The sequence below is a fragment of the Vanacampus margaritifer genome, chromosome 6 (genome assembly GCF_051991255.1).
Source record: "Vanacampus margaritifer isolate UIUO_Vmar chromosome 6, RoL_Vmar_1.0, whole genome shotgun sequence".
Taxonomy (NCBI): Eukaryota; Metazoa; Chordata; class Actinopteri; order Syngnathiformes; family Syngnathidae; genus Vanacampus; species Vanacampus margaritifer.
In genome coordinates, this window is record NC_135437.1 from 17,111,515 (window position 1) to 17,138,192 (window position 26,678).

A 26,678-nucleotide genomic window follows, 5' to 3' on the forward strand; every position below is an offset into this window, starting at 1 on the left:
AGAATTAACTAATCACATTCGAACTCATAGGAAATGAGAATCAGCCCACAACAGCCATTTGAATTGCCTCAAATCAAGTTCGGCTGTTCTAGTAGGCTTTTCCTGACATTTTTGTTGTCACATCCTACAACACAAGCAACGTTCCACAGGGGTGTGTAGACTTTCTATAACCACTTTATCCTACCAGACATCCTCCCATCTGTTTATGATCCATTTTGTTGTTTTGGTCTTGTGAGCTGGCATACCTTTGTCAACATCAAGATACATAATCAGAAGATTAAAAATAAGTGACAAATATTCTGTACTTGCAGAATGGCGGTGTGGTTCAGACCTACGTGGACGGCTGCTGCAGGACATGTGAGTCCCCGCGTTTATTCATGCTTGAGAAGGGTGAGCGCCTTGTTGCCTGACAGCAGATGGGCTTTATTGGCTGAATTTTTTATTTTTTTGGGTGGGGTGTGCGGCCTGTTGTAGCAATTGGCGACCAATCCTGATGCTTGGCCTGTTTTTCATTTCCCCACAACCTGCGGCTTTTGTCTGTTGATCGGCAGCCGTTAAAAAGCGAAAGTTATCATCATCTCTGCATCAATAGTGTAATGGTTCGCTTCAGGTGATCAGAAGTGGATTGTTTCTTCATCGTTTCTTCACCGCTTTGACCTTACAGTTGCTCCGCGGTGAGGATGCGAGCTGGCGCAGAGATTCTGGTGATCTTAAGGCATTATGTGATTTTCTGTCTTTATGTCGATGAGGTGTGGAAGAGGGAGCAAAATCCACGTGCATGTGAGCCGCTCTGGCCTGCATCCTTTCTGTGCCGTTTCTTTGCCATGTTGACTTCTTGATGTTGTTTTTTTTTTCTTTTACTGATTTTTGTCTTCTCCTGGCGCTTTCTTTCTTTGCTGTCCTGACGATGCTACCAGGTGCTGGAGTGGGTGTTTTACCCCTTACCGTTAATCCCGTAACCCCCACTGGTAGTACTAACTGTGACACAGGTATGTGCTGCTTGATATAAGATGATGAGGCCTGATCCAGTTGATTGACTTGCAATTATCTGACACTCAATCCCCACTGTTACCAAGAGCAGTCTGAGCACCCCACCAATGAAATACCTGCTGCTGGGCAACAAAGCATCCAGCTCAATAGTCCTCACCGGGTCTCTAATAGAGTGTGTGTGCATGTGTGTATATATTTATGTGTTCTTCATCATCATTTGCCTCAATGATAACTTACACCGACCGGTCGAGGTATGTGGTGGTAATTGTGCACATTTATTGTAACAACATCCAATACAGGAGCAGAGCTTTTACAGTGTTTACACACAATAATGTTTTGGCTCATAGAGTCATATAAGTGGGAAAATCTGTTCATTAGAATATCGTGGAAAGCTTCATTTATTTTAGTAGTGAAGTTGTTATAAAATGTTATACATTCTCCGTATTCAACATCTTGGTTGTGTCAGTGTGGATTATTTGCAAAACTGTACTTGATCAGTATTACCACCCTACTTCACAACTTATATTGCGAAATGATTCTCTGCTATTTTTTTCTTCACATTTGTTATTATATCAGTATTATCTCTGTACTGGGCACTTAATTGCTTCAATGACTGTATTTTTCTTTATATATATATATATATATATATATATATATATATATTATTTTTTTTTTTTACATTATTTATTTATTTTTGGGGTTCATGTCATGGCTTGCCTGCTGTAGTACTCAAGCTGATCAAACTATCGGACAGAAATTCCTTGTTTGTTTAACCATAATACAATAATCAATAAAGATTGTTCAGATTCTGAAATACCCTAAAGGCAGGTTGAAATAAAATTCATGATTTACAGATTACAACAAAGGAAAACCCCAAATTCGCCACCTCAAGAAATCAGAATATTACATAAAAAGGAATCAAAGTATGTGCAGTGGTACCTGGCTTCATTTATTTGCTTCATTTGTTCCAAGACCAAGCTGGTAATTAGGTTTACAGTGCAGTATTATGAACACATAATAAATTAAAATGTAAGGATATAAAATGTACAACAACCGTTGTCTTGTATGTGCGCTGGCGTACTATTGGTCCTTGCAAGTATTTTATTTTTCTATGTGTGTTTGACTTTTCATCGAATTTATTGAATAATAGACTCAACTTGTGCCAAAGACTTAACAATTCATCTATCCTGGTGAAAATGTGGACTTAAGAGGTCCTAGACATATCTCCTCCTTTCCTAAACTAAGATGACCAAACATCCTCATTTGCCCAGACATGTCCACTTTTTTTGCGTCCTGTTTTTCCTTTAAAAAAAAAAAATATATATATATATATAAATAAACACATTCATGAAAATGTCCCATTTAATTGCGTGACAAATGTGAGGTGCACCGTGTCTGCTAGTCGATTGCAAGAGTTGTAGGGAATAAAGGTGGGTTTTATGTTCACGTGTTGTTATTTCCATATATATATATATATATATATATATATATATATATATATATATATATATATTAAAAAATGATTTAAAAGAAAAAATAGGTCAGCATTTACGTACCTTACTTCGTAATCGATCCTAGCTTACCCCTTTAAAAAAAAAAAAAGTTGAGGCTTACAACATTATGTCATTATTTATTCATTTGTCAAGTTAGCCTTAAAAAGAGAGTTATGTTTTGTTTTTGTTTTTATTCATACAGAGAAGACATATGTTTTAAATAGTTGAAATGGATGGCATCTTTTGAATAAACTTTGATCAAGTATCTTGAAGCCGGGCCAAGTGAATATGAAAATATAAATAATGAAAATACTCAGTTTTGCTCGCTGAAACAAAAAAATAAATTCAGCCCCAACACTGTTTTCACCTATCAATATGAATTTTGCTGGACATGTTTATCATAATATGGTGCACGAAAAACTTTAAGGAACTCATGGCTGAAATTCAATGGGAAGTCGGCCATTTTGTTTTGAAGTAACCATTTGGGGGAAATTCCAGGGCTTTCAAATAACCCCTAATCAGAAAGAAGTATCCTACTGATCTTTTTGCATACGCCATCTAACATGGCAAATCGTGCCGTTAATATATAGCTCTTGTAATGGATTACATTAAAAGGTTCAGGTTTACCCCAAAAAAATGTGAGTGACTTGTCCTACTTTTGTGTTGTTTCTGTGAACATGAGTACAGGCAAAGAGGACGGTAAGACATGCAAGCGAGTGGCCATCCGGACCACCATACGTAAAGATGATTGCAGGAGCAACACACCAGTAAGAAAACGCACAATCACAAAAATTATTCAGCCCATCGCCATGTCGTACATGAATCTTTCTACTCTACCGTGACCTCGTTGCAGGTGACAGTCTTCTCCTGTGACGGCAAATGTCCGTCGGCCACCATCTTCAACTTCAACATCAACAGTCACGCCAGGTTCTGTAAGTGCTGCCGCGAGAACGGACTGCAGTCCCGCTCGGTGGCGCTCTACTGCACACGCAACGCCACCAGCGTGGAATACCGCTTTCAAGAGCCCCTGGACTGCACCTGCCAGTGGAATTGAGTTAAGGCTTCCGGCAGGGAAATAACAGGGCTCGAATGACATAATACATGGAAGGTATCGTATTAGATTTTGTACAGCACTTAGAGATGAAGGTAATACAATGATTCAAAGGGGACGTATTATGCAAAATTGAGTTTTTAATTGTTTGTATACAAATAGTTAGGACTCTGATGTGCCTGCTCTCCAATCAAATGTGATATTAAACAAACGAGTAAAACTCGGTGTCTAATTACGACAACGTGCCTATGAGCAAGCTGTTCAGAATTTTGCACGTTATTGATGTCACTCAAATGAGGCAGATGGGCACCCCACAGAGCTTGGGGTCGGGTTTGAGGTTTCGTCCTTAGAAGCAAGTTCTTCCTTAATGTGGTTTTGGTGGTAGGATGGATGTTTGCCCCCCAAAAATGGGCTGATTTCAGGAAGACACAAAGGCATGAAAAGTGTAGTTATTGATCCTTGGGGGATTTTGCCAAAGCTAAGGCACCTTGGAACTGTTTTATATTGTTAAAAAAACACCCACACAAAAACACGCATAATGTCTTTCCTCTAAAACATAAAAATTACAAAAATAGACAGGATTTGAAATTGCTAATCCATTTAATTTATGTGTTCTATCTATGTCATTTTAAGCCCAAATGTGTAGTTTTTTTAAAGGGGGAAAAAAAGTTATTGTGTATATTCGGACATTTTACATGATGCTCTTTTTTCCCCTTTAGAAGTAGTAGCTAAAACTCAATAATCGTTCTAATTTCTTACTTTGAATAGAAGAATAAAAGTTATAAATGTATTTTTGTCTGAATTATTACCGTACTTTGCCGCAGCGGTTATTTCAGGGTGCATTTACACTGTTGGTCCAAGTGCCCAATTAGGATTTGGGCTAATCCTTTATCCGTCTATTTCCAAGTACAATACATCTCAAGGGATATATCCAGCACGGCTGTGTTTATACTTTTTGAATGAAACACGCCTACTCAAATTACATTTAATAACACGTAACTAAGCAATAATGAATAAATAATACAAACATTATTATTATTAATAATAATTATTATTATTAATATTATTATTTATTTACTTAATCTTGAATGTATTATATCGTTGCTGTCATGTAAAAAACACTTAAGTCCATTGTTGGCTCTTTTTTTTTCTTTCATTTTTACGTTTATGGGATGAAATGAAACTGAATGCAGACATCCCAAAAACTTTTTTTTTTTAAGGACATAGGCCAGCGACGATACTTAGACTATATTAAGCTTTCTATGCTTTTGTTATTGTTTTTGCTATTTGTTATTGTGCCACTTGAAGGCAAAACATTTTAATTGTATCACTTAAACCATGTAGTATAAATCCAGCATAGAAGCCAAGTTTGTTACATCTTTTGATGACCTGCAGTCTTTTTGAGCAAACAACCTGATTCAGCATGTGTAGTGTTTATGTCCACGAGGTTATTGCCTTTGTGGGAATCACTTTTCCATAACCCAACTTCTCATCAAGCTCGCTTCTGTGCCGTGCTGCGACTTTTCTCTCTTTCACATTCTCATCATTCCTCTTGGCCAAGTGGGCACGCCACACCCGGCGTCCCTGTCAAAACCACCACAGATCACATTTCAGATTATAGTTACTATTCCAACACAGAGTAACATGGTGTTTTGTATGCAAAAATAAAGGCTCTTCAAAGAGATACGCTCACATACAAGTGGCACATAGTGACAGTGGAGCTGGATTTTTGAATATATAAATACACCAGATAAGCTAATAGTTAGCCTTAGCATTTTCTGTTTCTTCTTCGACTACTACTTCTCTTTCTTTTTGTGTTTTCTGGCAGTTTCACATCTTAATTTTGCTCCTATGACAGATACGGTTAATAGCAGGATATCGTCATTTGTGTGATGTCTGACAATTAAAAATCAATTAAAATGTTGGGGGGAAATTTTATTTACTTTTTTTTTTCTTTTTTTTTCAGGAGAGCTCAGTATTGTTCATTCGGTAATTTTACCGATTTGACATGTCATCATCATTGCTCTCTTTTTTTATTCTATTTATTTATTTTTTATTTTGTATGTGTATGTATGTGGAAATTTTTATTTACATTGCTTCGGCCACATTTTCCCTCCTCTCCTGCCCTCAGGGGCCCGATTGTGGAGTAGCCCTGAGTTGTCAAGGCGAAGTGCTCTTATGCCAACATAGAAGCCAGAACAAAGTGGGCTGAACTCCCTCACACGCACACATACATGTCATCATGCAACTTTCTTGGATTGTAGCTTCTTGGCTCTGGTCTATGTTCCAGTGACACAAATAGTATACGCTTGAGACTTTCCATTGCCCATTGCCGATGTTTACACACTGCTGTTTTGGGGTTTCTCTTTGAGCCTGCTGGCAAACACACACACGCACACACACTCACATAGGATTGTCGCCGAGGACTGCAAGTTTGATCTGAGATGTGCTCTTTCAATGGGTGCAATAGAGCATCTTTGGTTGTTTGCCAGTTTCTTCCAGGTAAGCTTGTTGTTTTTATTCACTTTCCTCTTTACTTGCAGCAGTGGAGTGACTTTGCTCTTCTTCAGGTGGTCTCGCTTACCTGTGAGCAGCCTTCAAAGCCCGTGGAGCTTGACCTCTTGTTCCCCTACCTCCCTTCGATGAAAAGTCTGGATGGCTTTACAGTGACCTGCGAAACCGCAAGAAACCGCCGGGTAGGAAGTTTGCAGTTTTTTATCTATTTATTTATTTATTTATTTTATAAAGAGCTGCAATAAAGTGCAATCTTTGCAGGTGTATGTGGAGTCTTTTGGCGGCTTTGCGTGTCGTCCTGACTGCAAATTCTCCTTGCGGCTGGCAGAGGACCCTGAAGGCTACAGCATCACATTGAGAGCCTTTAGGAATGGCGTCATATATGAGGAAAAAGGTTTTCATTATGGTGAGTTAACAGGATTTGAAGTTTTCAGTTCAGTTTCTCTGAATACTGTTGTACACAGTGTGAAATGGACATCAAAACATAAATTGAATGTACAAAAATAGTATTTTCATTTAATGTATAAATGTATAAATTGTATTTTATCAACGCATACATTTTTCCCTTTAATTTTAAAAATACAATTTATCTTGTGTATGTGCTATTCAAATTCATGTACAGTATTTAGTCCTCTCCTTATTCATTTAGTCCTAGTCATAGGGTGATTTTTTTCTTCTTAAAAAATAATAATTAAAATGTCCCCTTTTTTTTTAATGATATGTAAATTACTGTTAGGTGTATTTTGTCTTTAAAATAATATATTCAGTCTTCCATTTCCTTATTTTGTTGTATTTCATAGTAAGGAAGTTTATTGCTGCTTCTCTCTTTTATTATTTTAATTTGTACTTTATTTTTAATCTGTGTATATTTAAATTAATTTCTTAATCCCATTATGTATAAAGGTATTTATTTTCTTCTTTTCCATTTTTCAGATTTTGCTTGTCTTGCTTGTTCTTGCTTCTTCTTGTTCAAAATTAGGTAGTTGTAACATTTCTTTTTTTTTTCTTCCCCTAACCCTTTTATATTTTTTATAATTGGCCATTTGCAACTATGTGTTACTTTAACCCTGCCTCTTTTGTCAATTAATCATAAATCATACTTCAGAACATTTTCTTACATCATCAATCATTTTGATTGGCTTTCAAATATATTTAAATTATGTTAGAGTTGCACATTCCAAATGTAGCCTTCCTTAAATGTTTGGGTTCCAGTTCCTGCCTCCCTGCCCTCCTTCCACGTGTCCACCAGCACCAGCGCTGCCACCCTCACTTGGAAACTTCCCCGGGAACAAAGTTTGTCAACATGGAGTCTATACAACGCGCGCACGGGATCTCTGACGCACGTCTTTAATGTGGATTCATCAGAGTCATCATTCACAGCGAAGGGTCTCCAAACTGAAACACTTTTCAAGTCCAACCTTGTGGTTACTTCTTTTCTAAAACACCTCAATATCACGTTGAGACAGAGACTGAGCATCCATCTGGAAACAGGTACAGTGCTGGCTAAAAAAAGTGGTTGCCAACCAATGGAAAATAGTCAAATCTTCCTTTATTGGTCCAGAAAATGTTATTTATTCAATACAATGATTTCACAATGAGTTAGTAAATTTGTGAATAAATGGCATCAAAATGTCAGTATGCAGTCAACCCCTGCCTATATTTTGGTTTGTATTCACCATTTACATAACTTACTGATAGCTAACTAATGTTCATGTTTTTAGCTCACTGCCACACAGACTGGCTGGCCAATGGGAGAAGCTGCTACACCGTAAGCAGGACAGCGTCGGCCCGGAAGGATGCTGAGCATGTTTGCCAAAAATGGGCCGCTGGGAGTCATCTGGCTGAGCTGAAGACGAAGGAAGATTTGCTTTTCGTGTCGTCTCATCTGCAGGGACATAACGCTTGGTTACTAATGTGGATGAGACTCAGTGGCAAGCTGGTAAGGCTAAACATCATTGGAGATTTTAAATTCCATTGGCTTGTCTCTGGGGTGATAATCTACTGCTCAAGGTCAATGCGCCAGAAACAGCCCCCAACATTATTTTATAGAGGAAGTGAAGTCAAACATGTTCTTAAAATAATATGTTTTATGTACCCCAGCAGAAAAATCCACCTGGTTTTATCCATCTCGAGGGCGGCCATTATGCCTTGTACTGCCACTTGCTGTCACCTATGACATCATTGTCCCCAAGGGTTGAGCTTGCAAACGTCACATGACCAAACCCAGAACCAGTTGGTCGTAACCCGCACTGTTAGGCACTGATGCCATTTTCAGTCGACAGGAAGAGGAAGTACAAGACAAAATGGCCGCTTCCTGAGATGGATAAAAACAAGTGGATTTTTCTGCTTAAGTCACTCAATGTTGTTTGGAGTGATTTATCAACAAACCCAAACATTTTCTTCCAAATCCTGCCACTTTATTTTTCTTTCGCTGCCCTAGTATCACTTTTCTCCCACAGGACGAGGGACAACTGTGGTCGGGCCGTTCCAATATGATGATGTCATCACTGGCAATCGATCAGACTGACTGTTTTGCCCTTCAAAGGAACGTCACGGGACCGGGATACTTCCCAACTACAGTTTTGTGTCACACCCCATTACCTTTCATCTGCCAGTATCAAAGTAAATATATGATCTGTCTTGAAGGGGCACAGGGGGGGTCTTCGTGTTATGAAGGAACTCTAAAACCAGAGTTTGGTGCCCCCCCCCCCCCAAAAAACAATTATAATTTCTTTATTTAATTACAATTCCTATGTTAACCAAGCAATTTATGACCCACCGTATATACTAAAAATAACGTTTGATCCAGCCTGTGTCATTATTGAAAAAATGGATGAGCACTTTGACTTAAATCTGCAGCTGGGGGCGGTGCTGCATAAAATGTCAGCCTCTATTGAATGTCTGAAAATGATTAACTTAATCTGCTTAATTTTTCTTCCTCAATCGTAAATTGACTTGAAAAACATGAATGCAAAAGCATGTCCCAGCATTATGATCAACTCACCTTCGAACTTTAAACTGTAAAAAAAGCAACTTAGTAACATTTTGGCTCCTCCACAGTCCCTTCAGTGCCGCCCACATTCACATTTGACCTTGTTCAAGTGACCGAGCGTCAGGTGGAGCTCCGCTGGAGCGATCTACCGTCCCTGAACTCACCAACTGACAGCACGATCTTTGACATCTTCCTCCACTATCAATGTGAGGTCGCAGGAGATCAAACTAAGTGGCCGGAGAGCCTCCATTTAACGAAACCTGTCAGGGTCCCCGTCTCCCTGGCGTCCAGAGGGGTAACAGTCACAGGTTTGTCTCCGGGGAGCGTGTACTCCTTCACGCTTCAGGCATCTCACTATGCAGGTGCTACTTGGACTTTGGGACAGACAAGAGAAGCCTACACGAGTAAGTCAAGGTCCAGGCTAATAAACTGTCATGCAAACTGGTATATCAAGTCTATGCAAAAATCCATTTGGCTTCACACATGGTTCTTCTCCTTCTTCTAGAACCGTCTCCTCCACAAAACATCACCATTGGGCTCAGAACAGAGACACAACTTGGTCTTCACTGGACGCTGTCAGACTTCCAGTCCAAGGCCGGATGGCGATTTGTCATCCATTATAAGAACTTGTTTTCGAGCGAGGTGCAGATGGTTGGCATGGCCAACATCTCCAGGTCTTCGGCTAGCAGTGACTTCTTCGATGCTCTGATCGGAGGCCTGGAGGCTCACAGGAAGTACAGCGTTGATGTACGCACGGTCACGCAACATGGGATGGAGAGCTGTGAGCAGCCGCCTGTGATTGCAGATGCAGGTCTGTTGGGTTTCTTTTCATTTGTCTTGATAATGTAGTACTACAGTGATTCACTACAGTATACCACTAGTGGAATTCTACTGGTATACAAAAGAATCACTCCCTAAAAACTAGGGTAGACCGATTATCGGCCGGGCCGATTATTGGTGCCAATATTTGGCATTTTTACAAATACTGGGATCGTCCTTTTTATGAATCTGAAGGCCGATAAAGCTGGTATCTCACTGAACGGTAAATTGTGGATGTAGCTTTAGGTTTTCATCGGGATTTGTAAGATGTTTGTAGACAGTTTTTACTTGTCGCAAAGACATTTCGGACAATTTTTCACTGTCTGCGAAGTTGTTTGGAAACCTTTTACAAACTCTGACGGAAACCCCAAATCAGCTACATTCGCATGCTTTTGTCGCTCAGTGAGATACAATGAACTTTTCATTTATGGATATATTTAAATTTCCACTTTATAAAAAAAAGGATGCTGACACTGGGAACTCCCTACACTTTTTATATTTAAAAATAAAATAATAATAATAAAATTAAGAAATGATGTTGAAATTTTGGAAAACATTATTTACAGTAGAAAACTTTAGGGAACTATTTATTTGCTTAGTTTTTAATTTAGCTTAATACATGCTTATGACCAAGCAAGCTCCCTGTAATTTGTTGTTATGTATTTTTTTCAAACTGTCAATTCTTTATTTGTCGCTGTCCTGTGAAAATTAGATAGATTTGAATGCAGAAAACGTAAAAATGTTTAAAAAATTTTTTTTTAAAAAGACAAAAATGGACATAAGTGTTTTTCACAGGACATTGGCGATATGTTTCAAATGAAAAGGAAACTCTTTTTTTCACGCTAATATTTTCTCTTTTATCGCAAATGAAGATCAGCTTGAAATATTGGTTATCGGTCTCCTTGACAACTAATAATTAGTATCCTATTGACCTTGAAAAAAAACATTGTTCTATCATTACTAAGTACAGTTCAGTTGTACTTGACTTTAAAATTCATCACATTTGCATTTAATTTTTAAGAGCGTTTTGTACATTTTTCACTCACCTTTTATGTGCAGTAAGTTTTAATGGCTTCTAATCACTTACAATTAAGGATGTGCGAGTACCGATACCAGTTATCTTTCGGTGCCGATACCAGCCTATTTTTTCTGAATCAATAAGAAACATTTAAATTCAAAGTGCTAATTGACGCTGTCACTATGTTATTTAATCTCCAGTCCCCGCTGGGGAAATTGTCACAGATGGTGAAAGTGACAAACTCAGTTAGTCACATGGAGACCCCAACCAGGATGGGCGGACTCCTACAAAGTGGCACATCCATCAAGCACCACTTGATGATGTCATTTATCTGACACAAAAAATAGTCTTTCCTCACATTTGCGTCACATTCCGGGTTCACCTTTTAGTTACTAAGCAACTGCTGTCAGCACATGACAGATTGCGTTTCCAGCCGTTTAAAGATGTATGATCCCCGTAGAGCCTCGGCCAGGGAGAATGACCAAGCGCCTTTCAGCATGCTGCTCTTGAATGTGACTTTATTTTCTAGTGTGAGTGTGCACGTGTGTGTTCCTAATTGTTTTCGGCCTCCTGTGCTCACACCAATATCCTGGATGGAATTGTCCAGGGTACCTGCCACATGGTCCGGGACTTGTTACCTGTGTTAAACTACACTACTACAGCATAAGCATTCATTCGTTCATAACGTGAGGGGCTCTGAATGTAGTCAAGTGGTCCATGGATTCAGCACTTGTAAGGCGCATACACAAAAATATCCGCCATTTTTTCAAATTGTCAGTTGTACGTGCCATGCAGGGGCTTGCCTTTCAATGACCATGGACAATGTCCATCTGGCTCCTTCTCCTTACTAAGCTCCTGTTGCCTGAGGCATTCACAAAGCAGGTCGTCCAAATTATATTTCATATTATTATTATTAACCGCTGTAAAATTATCCAAAGTTTGAACATAAACCCTGTGGTTAAACATACAGTAGGAAAATTAAATCTGCATTTTACTGTAACTGGACTGGACCAAACGTACCATATTTTTTCAGGCCCTGCAGGAGTGTGCGGCCTCCGTGTGATACACGTTAACTCCACGTCCATGTCCGTGACCTGGGACGTGGCCTCTGGGGACTTTGACTTCCATAGAGTCACCGTGGCCAACGCCTCCGTCGCCATTGGCGTACTCAGCGTATCGAAGGATGAGAGCGTTGCTGTGGTTACAGGGCTGGCGGGGGGCTGCACTTACAATGTAAGTGCCCATAGAGTGAGGGAGCCACTTCGGGGCGCTCTGCCTTCATGACCGTCACCACGGGTACGCAGAGTACATGCAATTCCAGTCAAGAACCCCCGATTCTCAAATGTTCATTGATGTTTCCTATTTCTTTCTCTTAAGTGCCCACTCGTGTGAGGGGAGTGCGTGTTGTTCGTGTGTCGGCACGTGCTTTCTCAGTCCGATGGCAAGAGGTTGCAGGCTGTGTGGATCATTACCGAGTCGACCTGCAACCAAATCACGGGAACGTCACAGTGTACCTAGCGAGCGATGGATATGTTCAGGTACATTTCGAAGTACACTCACGTTCACAACTATGGGTTATTTCGAGTTTTCAATAAACCTAAGATAAAGGCTGTCTTCAAAAAAATAATGGTTTATCTTTATCTTAATACAATTTCATCCAAGCCAAAGCACAACAAAACGTGGCTGTGATCAGTAGTCAGACTTAACATTACAGTGCAGAATTGTACCACACACTTTCAGCCAAGCTCCTCCCCTTCCTGGTTCCTTCCGGCTACCAGGTGTCTCATACACCAACTCCCCCAAATGTAACCCTACCCATCACACACACACACACACACACACACACACACACACACACACACACACACAGCTGAGTAATAGAGCTCATGACTTATTAAGTTGGCTTCACAAGCTGCACCTTGAATGTTTTATTTGTTCAAACGGAGAATGAAAGCATTCACTGTCTTCTGTTCTTAACACCAAAACTTTGGAAAACTGTACCTTTGGCTAGTTCCTCCATGACTAACTCTGCCAGGTTCAGTCATGGCACGGAGCATCTCGTAGGCATTCTACAGCTGCGTGGATTACTCGAACCAACTCTGGATGCACTTCAGCACTAGGGTTACTCAACTAATCCTTTAACTGGGCTTTCCGTAATGGCCTTGTTTTATCGTATCCTGCTGCCCACACTCTGCATGGCTCTCGTTTACTTACAGGTAAGGCCCAATTTAATAATAATAAGTAATGTAAGTAATCTGTACAGTACTACCCAAACCACTCATATATCTGCAATCAGTCATTTCAAACGGGTATCTTTCCCAATGCAATGAAAGCTAATGTCTTTTTTTCCCTTCGAATTCTAGATTAATTTCACTTCTGCCTCAGTTCTCAAAAATAATTGAAACAATTTCATTGAGAGCCATAACCTACTAAGTGAACAGCAATATGCGTTTGGATATAAAAGGTCAACTACCATAGCAGTCATTGATTTGCCAGCGCAAATAGCAGATGCAATTGATAATAAAAATTATATAGTTGGAATGATTGAGAATTAGAGGGAAAGTGTTATCATAGCCAATTGACTTATTTGCAAATCGAAAACGTGTTAAATGAAGTCAAATCAGTGGAGGTCCCCAGAAATCTATTCTTGGGCCAGTATGGTATCAAAATGATTCAAATGTGTACTTTTTGCTGACGACACCACTTTGCTTTGCTCTGGGAAAGATGTAACAGAGATTCTGAACACAGTAAAAGTGGAATTAAATACTTTGAAGCAATGGTTTGACATTAAAGTTATCCTTAAGTAGAGATAAAACAAAATTGACATTATTTGGACAAATAATCACAAATTGTATATAAAAAAAACTGTATATGAAAATAATTTACTAGGTGTCATTGTTGATCATAATTTGCGCTGGAAGATGCAAGTAAACTAATGTATCTTAAAACAAAATTATCCAAAGCCATTGAAATTGAACTGAGAGAAAACCAGAACAAATGTGAATCTTGGTAAAAGAAGTTAACCTTTGGAATAATTTTGATTGTGATTTGAAACTGTGCAACTCAATTTAGAGTTTCAAAAACATGCACAAATGCATTCTAAACATTCAGTATAACATGCATACCATTACAATAACACAAGAAATTACAATTATATGAAATAAAATCCTTGCTTACATCATCAATAAACGTGCAGTTGCAATTTATGTAGTGCAGAGGTGTACATAATAATGTACAAATAAGACCTAAGTGAGAAATATCAAATGATGAAGTGTCCACATTGTGCGTTTGTTAATTTGTTCCCATCTTTACCAATGTGTTTTTACAAATAGAATCAATTATTGTCTTTGTCTGCACTTGTGCGAGAGTGCTTTTTCATCTGAAGCGCTCACTTTGCTTGACAAGCCGTTGTTTTTGCTGACAGGTTTTGCTGCCGCAGCCTATTATTTCTGCTTTTATGCTTTATTGTTGCTCCCATTCTCTCTCATGTTCTGACAAATTACGTATTGCCTTCCCCACATAAAACACAAATATCTCATCACAGATCATCATATGTTATGTTTTATACACTGCGAAAAACAGAGATGGCTATCTGGCAGTGATAAGCCTGATCAGCATAGTAAAACATTCGGTTTAAATGAAAATAACTCAAAAATCAATTAAAATAAAGCTTCTAGCAGCAACGAATGGACCCTGGGATAATCTGGATTAATTGCTTCTATTTTGAAATCTTTTTGTTGAAATCTTTAGTTGGAGTTCGCCAAAATACAATCCCTGAAATGTATTCAAAATGTCTGCCTCAAGTAAGAATTGCTCATTTCCTGTTAAATTTCCTCGAGACTTTTCCGTGCTTCCTGTTATGATACACGTCCAACAAAATTCACGTTGATCAGTGAAACTGGTGTCAGGGGCTGTTTTTTTTTGGAAGATTGCTAATAATAATGAAGTGATTTCGCACCTACATGCTTTGGCCCTAATTATAACAAACCACATATAGTCTTGATATCTTCTTGATGGTGATCTTTATTGATGTGTGGCGTTGCTTTGTTTACTTTAGGTTGATGTTGGCGGCGTCAGTCCGTCCACACAATACACACTGACTGTCACGGCAGCATCTTCAACCAACATCAGCCCGGGAGTCAGCCGCATGATCAACACCGATGAGAACGGTAAGACGGGCCGATGCCCCATTTGGCTCGTGCGTACTAAATGACGCAATCAACACTAATGTACCTCACAGGGCTAATTATTTTATTAATAAATATGTATCGAGGGTACAAATGGTGGTACAAATGGTGTATCTTTTAAGGGTAACAAGACATCTGCGACTCAATTATATATATTTTTTTCTGTTTCATCATCACATTGAAGAATAAGAATGTGTCAGTATTTATGAATGTGGCTATTAAATTCCTCTCTGGTAATGCATTTGAACTACATGATGAATGACTCAGCACTGAGTCTCTTAAATGTCACTTTTAAGTGAAGCCTCAGATCAACGGAAATGCGAACGCAGTTCCTCGCTCTCACTAGCACATTTTTTTCTGTTGCTATAATAATGCTGTAAGTGCTACCTTTCAGTAATAAAATGGAAATTACTGACAGATGAAACGGTATTAAAACTCCGCTTCACATTTATAGTCACTAAAATGCCAACAGCTGTACTGTACTTATTGTCACAACATTCCTAAAAGAAATGTAAATTTAAAAAAAATTAAAAAGACAGATACATTGTTGTAGGCCATCTCTTTAGGTTTTTTTTGTTTTTTGTTTTTACACTTTAGAGATTTTAAACAGCAATAACCAAAATGATTCTTTTATTAATACAAGACCCCAAATCATGCAATTAAATCTAATCTATTGGTTACTTGAATGTAAACAGCACAAAGGTTTGTTATGGACTAGTAGTGAGTAATATGTAAAAAAGACAAAACAAACTAACAATTATTGATGACATTTATCATCATCTATTCTGTAGCAAGCTACAACACCAGCAAATAGCCAACTAAACTTTAAAAGTCCTTCTCCATGACTTTATCCCTGAAAAGTAGCCACTAGCATGCTAAACCAAAGACGTATCTGTTAAGAAATGGTAAAAAAATTCCAGCAAGGTGAGGGCCATATCAAAAATACTTTCCTTCATCTCGTGATACCTGACTTGACTGGACTTTGTTGCTAATGCTATCGCTAATAATAACAACACACTGCGTCACATAGTATAAAGACGAGCTAGCAATGGTCCCAGAGAAGCAGTTGTAACAATTATTAGAATGTACAAAAACACATATTAAACACGATTTTAAAATATTCCGTAGTCTATTCAGTACATAAAAAATAAAGCATTAAAACTCAACCACCATATTACATCTAATGGAAGTCAACTAGCTTAATGCTAAGCACGCTCTAGCATGCGTGCAAACAGTTAACTACAAGGAACACTCTACTCTAAATTGTTATTATGGTTTATGTAAACCGTAAATACTTTCATCCCTGATGATGGAATAGTAACAAAATGTTGCTCTGCAGCTCCTGGACCACCCTCAGGACTAAAAGGGCATCCTGTAGGTTCCAATGGGATTATGCTCTCCTGGACCATGCCTCCTGATACCAACGATATTGATGAATATATCATCAGGTATCATTGGTCTCTCTATTTGGCAATGCGTTTTGGATCCAAATACATCAGCTTGCTATGAGTTGAGATGCCTTAATGCTTCTTAGGTTCAAGGAAGTGTGTCCTTACCCGGATCCCGACTTCACACATGTAAGAAGGCCCCTGGATGTCCCGGAGATTCTTCTCACTGAGTTCACCTCGGGTTCCACGTACCACATTCAGGTACTCGCTCTCCATTGGGACACTACAATACATAAAACTTACTATTTTTACTGTTATTGTCATTCATGCTGTCTGTTTTAAATGCACACTTCCTCCTTTTATAAGGATACATTTTAAGGGACTTAAAATAATTGAATAGGCAGCATACATACCTAAAAGTCGATGAGTGACGAAAGGTTGTGATAATGAAAAATTCTAAATAATTATAACAACAAAACATTATACGGTGGTTTAAATCTTGGTTCTGGTGTTGTGTGTCATGTTTTTCCTGGGCTTGCGTGGGTTCACGCCAAGTATTCCTTCCACATTTCAAAAATGTGTTTTTAGTTCATTGAAGACATGAAATTGTCTTAAAGTGCAAATGTGAGGGTGAATTGTTGTTTGTCTATACTGGTACTACTAATACTACTGATTGGTATAATATTATAACGATATTCATAATTGATATACTACATCAATCTTCCATTGGCTAGAGACCAGTCCACGGTGCACCCTGGCTCTTGTCCAGCCATCTGGGATAAGCTCCAGCTCATTCTTAATGAGGACAAGAGCTATATAAAATGGATGGATGGATATTATATCAGTAATTGACTGTTCTTTGTTCCAAGGCAGGATTTGTTCCTCATGTGAATTTACCCCTTCATCTCGTGTTGCAAATTCACAAGTCTGTTATGTTTGGTTGAGGACGTGACAAAAAGACATTACTGGAGAGATCCTAGTCAACTTCAGCGTGCCCTTGAGCAAGCCTGAAACTGCAAAATGACAACACCAAATCTTGTTGGTCGTGTGGTACAATACATACAGTGAAGTGAATACAAATGTTATCTTGGAAGTCTACCTGGAATGTGTTCAACATCTCTCTCACACTGATCCCGCAAGCAGTCTCTCGATCGGGCTCAATGTCGGTAATTGATCCCGATTGCATTATTAATCGCGTAAACAGAGCTATGGATCAGCCGGGGCTCTTTTCACAGTCTGTTATGACCGAATGAATGCGACAGTACTTAGTTTGGAGAATTCATTAACCCACACTGACCCTTATACAGATGTCATGTAAAAGCCTTGGTGGCACTTTGAGATTATACTCCATCTATTGGGTGGGGGGGTCATATTACCACAATGGAGTTGCTAAAGGATACCTTCTCATGCTTAAAAAAAAAATAAAAATACACAAGTTAAAACATTTGATGTTTTCATCAAAATATTCCACGGATCATGAATGTCAGCACACGTGTCACATATTTGACCTAGAAAATCAAATAGACATAAATTAGATTACACTTCAAAGGATGTCATCACTACAGTATAAATATTCAATTCATTTCATAAACTACCATCCAACGTCCTGTCTTTAGGTGGCAGCCTCTTCTCCTGTTGGCACCGGCCCATTCAGTAAACCTGTCTACACAAAGACCAATGAGTCCCGTAAGTACCCACACACACACAATTCTCCTTTTAATAAATGGTTCTATGGAAGTAAGTGTGTACAATTGTGTGTGTGTTGAATGTAGCTCCAGGCCTGGTGACCAACCTGACCGCCTTTGCCCAAAATCACACCTCAGTACTGGTCAAGTGGTTCCTGCCGCACCGCATCAACGGCCTCATCACAAAGTTTGCCGTAAAGGCCAAGCTCACTGGCACCCAACAGACGGTGCGCAACCTGGAGGTCAACGCCGAGGACATCATGACGGGGGCGCTGCCTCACTGCAATGTGTGCCCTTTAAAATGAACCTACCAGTTTTAAGTTCAATGTTTTGCAACCTTTATTGAGCCAAGACTCATGTGAAGTGTTAGAAAAATAAAACTACTGTAAAATCGACATAAGTTGGGTACGTTAAATATAAGATTACAGTATATCCCATAAAAGTTAGGCAGGCTAAAATTAAACTAGTGTTTTAAAAAAACATACACACAAAAGTTGGCTTGGTTAAATTTAAGACTACCACAAATCCCACAAAAGTTAGGCAGGCTAAAATTAAACTACATTTAAAAAAATGCAAACGTTGGGTTGGATAAATTTAAGACTACAATAAATCCCATAAAATTTATCCATCCGTCCTTTTTCCTAACGGCTTATCTTTATTAGAGGAGCCTGTCCCACTTGTCAATGGGCGGGAGGCGGGCTACACCCTGAACTGGTCACAAGCTATTCACAGCTCACAAAATGTACGCCGGCTAAAATTAAACTAGCGTTTAAAAAAAATCTAATTATGCCAGTTTTAACACCGTGCGCCTGTCTACCAAAATGGAAAAGTTGGATTAGTTCAAATAAGACGAAGATAAATTACAAGTGTGTGAAAATAATTTAATAACAGGTGTAGTTCCATTTAGAAAGACATTTGGACAGGGAGAGCGAGCAGTAAGGCATACACAGCTTAATTGAACCTTCTGCCATTGAGTGGTAGAACATTGAATTGTTCTGCCTTTCACTATATATCACTGGCATAGATAGATGAACAAAGATTTGTAGTGGGAAAAAAAGTGAAATTGGATGATTTGCGTCACTTTGCTGCCTCACGGTGAAATTAGTACCAGTGATTTAAATGTCTGCCTGTTTGTGTTTATTTGTTTAGGATGCAGCAGATATTTTGTCACGGGCAACCGTCAGCCCCATGGAAATGACGGCGGCGTCTCCGGCTTACACCCTCACCGCCGTGCCCTCCACGGCCGCCTGGAGTGTACCCATCTCCGTAGGGGTGGATCAGCTTCGGCCTTACACCTCTTATTTTTTCGAGGTGTCTGCCTTCACGTCTGACGGGGAGGGGCAGGTCGCCTCCACCATGGTCCGCATGCCTGAGTCAGGTACCGGGGGAGGGATAAAAAAGTTTATAGGCTGGATTTACACCGCAGGTCAAGTGCTCAATACTGATTTAATTCCCTGCCTCTGTGTTGTTTTTTTCTCCTAATATATGAGGAGAAATATTTTATCTGTGTGTATGTGCACTGCAGCCCCAGAAGATCCCCCACAAAACCTCGTCGTATTGAACGTGACGTCTCGATCGATATCCTTCGCCTGGAACTCTCCCAACATCATCACTGGGAAATTCACCTACGTGCTCTTCTTGTACGGGCCTACGGGTCAGTACATATTGACTCTGCTTGAATAGACAGCAGTGAGATGCGATTTGAATAACTCTTCTGCGCGTAGGATATTTGTATGAGAACAACACAGCGGACATGAGATTCTCCTTCACCGGCTTGGTTCCGTACACCGATTACGTGGTGGGGGTGGGGGCCAAAGCAGCCGGAGAAGTTGGTCCGGTAGCTCAGGATGATGTGAAGACATTAGCTGAAGGTGGAGACATTTTCTATAGCCTTTGTCCTCATTTAGCAATTCGCAGAGCACTTTGCCTTCATGTAGAAGGACTTATTTAAAGCCTTCAATAAAAATAACATGCATGTTTTCGGAAATTGATGGTGTAGCGCCCAGTGCTGTTCAGGACCTGATGGCGGTTGCAGAGGATGCCGTGTCAGTCCGTGTGAACTGGAGAAGTCCGGCCCAGCCCAACGGTCCAATCACTCAGTACAGACTGCAGGTCCTGCTGAATGACACTCTGTTACAGGACATCAGCCTCGTAGGCGAGCAGGTAAACTGCCTAGTTTTTAAAGTCAACCACCCAAAAATGTCTTGACAATATGTTTTATGCAGCCCCACTAGTCTAAATATAATATTCTGTTTAGTATTGTGTGAGTGGAATATGAGTAAAGCAGCAAAATCCAGCCGTTTTTAGCCATCTCATGGGGCAGCCATTTTGCCACTTGATGACGACTGAAAATTACATCACACTTGCTCACAACCAATCACAGCTCATCTTAAGAAAACAGGTGAGCTGTGATTGGTCGATGCCTAAGTGGCAAAATGGCCGCCACTTAAAATGGATAAAAACGGTTGGATTTTGCTTCATAACTCATATTCCTTAAATATAATATTAATCAGAATGTCATGTCATGTTGAAGTCCCATATAACATTATTGTCAAGAAAAAAAAGTTTAAGGTTGATTTATGCTTTAATCCAACAAATATTCAGCTTTTGGGTGTAATTTCAGAATCAAAAGAATAAGAACTATAATTTTTACATCTTAATTTATCCTTCTCTAAACTTTTCAATGCAGCTCTCTAGCGTCTACGCTGCTTTGCCTTTCTGTGACTCCTCCTGTCTCTCCTTGTCTCGGTTGCAACCTGACAATGTGACAAGCTAAGCTCAGTGGCCGCTTCCTGTTGGAAGCCTTTCTTCTTAGTGTCATGTTTTCAAAATGTGAACAGCATGATGAAGTTTAACTCATTCACTGCCATTGACGGCTATAGATGTCAAAAATTCATTTTAACTATTTCTATTAGTTAAAAAAATATATATGTATGAAAACCTAGAAAAAAATGCTTGTGTAAATTTAGAACAGATATAAAATTTGTGATCAATCGTTAGTTAACTAGTGAAGTCATTAAGTGGAGCCAAGTGATTAATATCAATTTAAAAAAAATTAATCGCCTGACGGGCCTAATTTAAAGAAATTATTACAAATATTAAATAAAAATCGTAATTAATTGCATGATAATTTTATATCTTTTCATAAAAAATGAAATGAAAATAAATATTGTTCAACTAATAGAAATAGTTCACATGAATTTTTGACGTCTATAATCGTCAATGGCAGTGAATGAGTTAATCACCAATTCTAATTAAACCAGGAAACGTATTGGTCCATTCATGGATCAAAAACTTGAATTTTGCCGATCAGCTCCTTGTTAGAAAGGATCAAGTGAAAGAAAGTTACGTTAAGAGAAGGTCAAATTAAGTTCACCCGTAAAGATTATTGTGCATTTTGAAATTTCGCCCGCCTATCCCTGACATTTTGTGAGTAGTGTCGGTTCATCTGTGGACCTTCTATCTTCTCTCCACAGAAAACTTATGAAGATGAATCACTCAGCCCAGATCAGGATGCCGGCCCAGGGCAGCGTAAGAGGAACGCTGATCTCGTTTGGACCTCCACCTCCGCTCATTTTGACCCCACACCCGACGTCACCTCCATCCGTCTGGCGATCACTCACCTCGCAAGTGCTCAGCAAAGCAGTGACGCTCAAACCAAGCAGGATTCTGACCCTTCTGTCGCTCCGATGGTCACGCAAACCCCCAGCAACACTTACCGCTCATTTCAGCCTCCCGCCACTGCTTTTTCCGCTACACCCGTACCGCCTGTTACACTTCCACCCTGGCTAACGACACCACCACAATCCTCCCACCTCACTCACACACCTGGCAACATGCGCTTGTCCACTCGCCAAGCGTCTATTACGGGACTTGCGGCGGCTTCTGAAAGTACAGGTAAAGCCTTTACTACTGAAACCGCGTTATAAACTGCTAACAAGAAGTGGAGTGGCCTTTTTTTTTTTTTTTCTGGAGAGCTCAGTATTGTTCATTCGGTAATTTGACCGATTTGACATGTCATCATCATTGCTCTTTTTTTTTGTATGTGGGTGATTATGTGTATGTGTCTCCAGAAAAAAAAAAAATAAAAATCTTTTCTGAAAAAAAATAAAAATAAAAGAAGTGGAGTGACCTAAATAATTTCTATCGACTTGTGCATGCTGCAGGCGTAACAATGCGAGAGGAGGTGACGGACCTGTCGACGGACGAGCTCTATTACCTGGTGTTTGACCTTGAACCCTTCACCGACTACACTTTTAGGGTCTCCGCCTCCACCACAGTGGGCGAAGGGCCCGCCGCCGACATCACAGAGAAGACACGAGAGCAAGGTATGTTACGATAACTGTTGACCATCCTAAGAGGATAACGCCGTCATGCGCTTTCATGGCAATGTGTCATGTAGTTCCCAGTTCAGTACAGGAAGTTTCCTACCAAAACATCAGCTCCACCTCCATACTTGTGAGCTGGGCGCCGCCACTCAACCCCAATGGGCGAATCACACATTACACCGTTTATGGCTTTGGACTGCACAGTGATCAGCATCTGGAGTTTGTCACAAACTTTACCAGCTTAGTGATAGCAGGTAGCGTGCTCACCCTGTGACAACATATTGTGATACAACAGGCGTCATGATAATACTTGGAAATATCTTGTTTACAGATTTGGAAAAATATACAGATTATTTTCTACATGTGGCAGCGTCTACGGCTGCGGGTCAGAGCTTGCGATCCCAGGACGATGGTATCTTTGTTCTCACATTAGAGGACGGTAGGAATTGATTTGCTGTGCAAGAAAGGAGTTTCAACAGTTACAACAGTAAATGACAACAGTCGTAACATAAAATGGATTTTGTCTATATGTAATATGGGATCGTTAAATACATTTCATAGTTTTTAAAATGTGGGAAGCAGGCTTATGATAGTTTGAGGCTTTTCATCATATTTAGTTTTTTGTGTGTACATTTTTGTGAATTCAAAATACTTGGGTTTTGTTCAGTTTTTATTAGTTTTTTTAATATATGCAGAATTTGTATACAGAGTAATAATGTAAATTATTAATACAATTCTCAAACTACTGTTTGACCTTCCTTCTTCTGTATGGACATACAGGAAAACCAAAGTAAATAATTCAAAATAAACCCTGAAAGCTTATGTATGATGTTAAGTGATAAAAATGATGACATTTTTGCTATAATTATAGTTAGTTTTAGTTATTTTGTAGTTTCATTTCATTTCGTTTCTTTTAAGCATTTTCATTTTTATTTTCGTTAGTGAAAATATATTTTTCAATTTTACTTTTAGTCATTTTGTTAGTTTTTGTTAGCTATAATTATTTCATTGGGAAGGTTAAAATTAGAGCTGTCAAATGATTACATTTTTAAATCAGATTAATCACATTTTAGAATTTTGATTAATCATGATTAATCACTTAATTAAAAAAAAAGAAGGCATTTTTATCAACTTTTTCTTTGCCGGCCCAATTTGAAGCGCACCTGTTATGTGGTAATTGTTTCGACATTTAATGTTATGAGGACGTCTTCAACATTTATTGATCCTCTGCACACTCTCATCCTCCTCTTTTTCTAATCGGTTTATTACTTGCATAATTTAAAATGGGGAAAGAAATGAGCCCGATAGTTTGACATGAACAAATATTCTGAATGCCATACACAAACATTTATTAAATGCTTTTGCATGTAGTTATGTTTATTGCTCAAACACAACCTGTACTACCTTTAACGTAACCATCCCCTGTCAGATAAAGAATCATCTGCGGTCAAAATTAATAGTGTCATTAATCTGCGGTAATCCATGATTAATGCGATCATTTCTTTAGATTAAATAATTAGTTAACGCTTTAACTTTGACAGCACTAGTTAAAATATAAAATGTTTAAAAAAAAATGTTGGCTTCTCAATATGACTGAGCTGAGTTGGCTGTAATGTTCTTTTTGACTCTCTACCAGAGTTAAATATTTAAACCATATTAACATTTGCGGTGTAACTGAAATCAACTCGTTTTGAGTGTTAAAAAGTACCACACTAGATGATGTCATATTTTTACACTACATACTAGTGTAAAATTAGCACTGACCAGTGTTGACTAGTGTAAAATTTCACCCACCATCAGAGTTGTTTTGACTCCATATTGGTGTAAAAAAATTTTTTTTAGTTTTAAACTATATTTAGTGTGGCCCAATCTCGACACTTTTGAAGTGTTAAATGTAACTCTATAGGTGTTGAATTAACACTTGCCAATTTTGCTGCGTGTATATCATTTCCCCTCAGAACCGGATTCCCCTCCAATAAACCTCACCGTGGTGGACACCAGCTCGTCAACAGTCACCCTGACCTGGTCCGCGCCACAGAAAGCCAACGGGGTGATCCAACAGTACACGGTCCTCTATGAGAACCACTCGTATTCCAATTCAGTGAACACCTCCAGCAACAGAGTCACTCTGACGCACCTGAGGCCCTTCACCTACTACAACGTCTCCGTCATGGCCTTCACACGTTTCGGCCACGGCAACCACACTTCGGACTATTTAAGCGTATTATCTGGGGAGGATGGTGAGTTTATGGAACATTTAAAAATCCGAAGTCCAGTCAGGATGGTTTCAGTGGACAATCTTGTGTGTTGTTTTCAGTGCCGGGCAGTCCTCCATACAGCCTCTCCTACGAGTCGCTCAGTCCCAACGAGGTGAACGTGACCTGGCAGCCTCCGTTGGTGCCCAATGGCGTCATAACCCATTACAGCTTGGAGTTGTGGAATTCCACTCACTACCTCAACCTCACCTCCCCTTCCAACTTCCTGCACCTGACTCACTTACGGAAGTATGCTCGCTATCGCGTCACGGCGCAGGCGCACACGCGGGCCGGGCCGGGGAATTTCAGCTCCGAGCCGCTCAACATCACCACGTTGGAGGATGGTGAGACGGACGGATGGGCGGGGGTGATGGAGGGGGTCTTAATTCCTTTATTTCCTCTCTCCGTCTTCTCCTTCCTTATGCTTCTTTCTCTTTCAGGTCAGCGACAACTAATCTTTTTCTTTTTTTTTATCTAGCAGCAAAAGACCGACGAGATTCCGGTGCTACAGGTTCTTCATAGATTCTATTGTTGTTGTTATATGATTGGCCAGTTTCTCTCCCACATCACAGCTCCAGACATGCCTCCTCGGTTTTTCCACGCTAGAAAGTTATCCGACTCTGAGGTTGAGCTGTCCTGGCGTCCGCCGCTTCAAGTCAATTCGGACATACTCTACTACGTTGTCAGAGTGTGGTGAGTTGCTATGCGGGGAATGTACATTATGTGTAATAGGAACCAAGAATGTTTCCAATGTGACGTCTTGGTCAGGAACGAGACAATGGATTTGCTGCAGAATGTGACTGAGACGTCAGTGGTTATAAATGTGGACTTTGAGAGCCTCTACAATGCATCCGTCTCCAGCTGGACCAGGCTGGGAGACGGAGGGATGCGGGCCTACATTATCTCAGACGCAGGTGCCAGATGAACGAGAGTGTCCACACATTTGCTAAATTTTGTATGAAACCGTCTCTGATCATCATTTGTCCTTCAGAGCCCCTTGAAGCACCCCAGAATGTGACTTTTGCAAACGCGACTATCTCAACTGTGACATTGCTGTGGTATCCACCCGCTGAACCCGATGGGATCGTTATTGTTCACTATACAATTTACTACGCTGACAACGGCACTGTGGACAAACAGGTGAGACGCACAAACTTGCGGAGCAAGCCAAAACTTAACCCTGGAGAACCCAAGAACCATTTTCTTGTTTGGAAAATTATGAATTATACATTAAATGACTGCTATAAATTCACTGAACACCAAAATTTATGTTTTTTCAATTTTAACCCTTGTTTTTTGAAATAGCTCAGAGTTGCTAATTTATCAAAATATATATATAAAACATACTCCTAGGCATTCTGCAACATGATATGAAATAGATTAACAAAAAAAACACAATTTTACCATCTGATGGTTTGCTGAGAAGACAAAACAAAACAGCATGTTGCCAGCCATCTTGTCACCACCACTCTGGCTCATGTAAGTGCAATATTCATCCACTAGATGGCCCCATGCAGGGGTCAGAAGTGGCACTCTGGACTTTTGAAGTTAAATTTGTAAAAAAAAATAAATGGTCTTTGTTATTTGAGTAGCAGAATTTATAGGGACCAAATTTGACCCCGTGGGTTCTCCAGGGTTAAAGTTTCCAATTGTCTGCCATAAACTTGAGGAAATTTCAACGTATAAGCTGAGGATGTGAAAAATGCTGCCACTCGTGTCGTCGTGTCTCGTCACAGGAAGTTCCGGTTTCGGATGTGTCCGTCCCTATATCAGTGGACACGCTTCTGTCCTGGACTCTGATTGGTCTTATTGGGGGCACAAACTACACAGTGTGGATGACTTCAAGCAGTGTACGTGGGGACGGAGGAGTCCGGAGTGAGCCGCTTACATTGCTCTTACCTGAAGACGGTCAGTCAAATACACGCAAACACCGAGATACGCAACAAAAGGTGGAACGC

The 26,678-nt window shown here is 39.7% G+C and overlaps 3 protein-coding genes across 6 annotated transcripts in view; all 3 read left to right on the forward strand.

The window, feature by feature from the left end:
- Window positions 1-4,464, forward strand: part of otogl (otogelin-like) — a 45,275-nt gene extending 40,811 nt beyond the window's left edge. For all 4 annotated transcript variants that reach the window (XM_077568125.1, XM_077568126.1, XM_077568127.1 and 1 more), the window contains 3 exons: window positions 312-357; window positions 3,171-3,250; window positions 3,337-4,464. In XM_077568125.1, coding sequence (XP_077424251.1) covers window positions 312-357; window positions 3,171-3,250; window positions 3,337-3,537 — 327 coding nt within the window. In that variant the 3' untranslated portion in view covers window positions 3,538-4,464. The remainder of the gene's footprint in view (window positions 1-311; window positions 358-3,170; window positions 3,251-3,336) is intronic.
- Window positions 4,465-4,534: 70 nt separating this feature from the next.
- On the forward strand, window positions 4,535-9,448 carry LOC144053175 (uncharacterized). Its single transcript, XM_077567307.1, has 8 exons — window positions 4,535-6,230; window positions 6,310-6,454; window positions 7,261-7,539; window positions 7,770-7,987; window positions 8,508-8,745; window positions 9,151-9,251; window positions 9,332-9,348; window positions 9,403-9,448. Exons 1-8 carry the CDS (start codon window positions 5,979-5,981, stop codon window positions 9,446-9,448), a joined length of 1,296 nt encoding a protein of 431 aa, XP_077423433.1. The 5' UTR covers window positions 4,535-5,978.
- A 103-nt stretch (window positions 9,449-9,551) lies between these two features.
- The window catches only part of ptprq (protein tyrosine phosphatase receptor type Q), a 39,708-nt gene continuing 22,581 nt past the window's right edge, over window positions 9,552-26,678 (forward strand). The window contains 23 exon segments of the mRNA XM_077568616.1: window positions 9,552-9,851; window positions 11,911-12,126; window positions 12,129-12,173; window positions 12,255-12,415; window positions 14,935-15,046; window positions 16,404-16,512; window positions 16,599-16,713; window positions 18,069-18,138; window positions 18,225-18,424; window positions 19,287-19,515; window positions 19,663-19,791; window positions 19,862-20,008; window positions 20,137-20,300; window positions 21,614-22,034; window positions 22,304-22,465; window positions 22,540-22,719; window positions 22,797-22,904; window positions 24,424-24,705; window positions 24,783-25,064; window positions 25,293-25,413; window positions 25,489-25,634; window positions 25,712-25,860; window positions 26,457-26,628. Coding sequence (XP_077424742.1) covers window positions 9,689-9,851; window positions 11,911-12,126; window positions 12,129-12,173; window positions 12,255-12,415; window positions 14,935-15,046; window positions 16,404-16,512; window positions 16,599-16,713; window positions 18,069-18,138; window positions 18,225-18,424; window positions 19,287-19,515; window positions 19,663-19,791; window positions 19,862-20,008; window positions 20,137-20,300; window positions 21,614-22,034; window positions 22,304-22,465; window positions 22,540-22,719; window positions 22,797-22,904; window positions 24,424-24,705; window positions 24,783-25,064; window positions 25,293-25,413; window positions 25,489-25,634; window positions 25,712-25,860; window positions 26,457-26,628 — 3,883 coding nt within the window. The 5' untranslated portion in view covers window positions 9,552-9,688.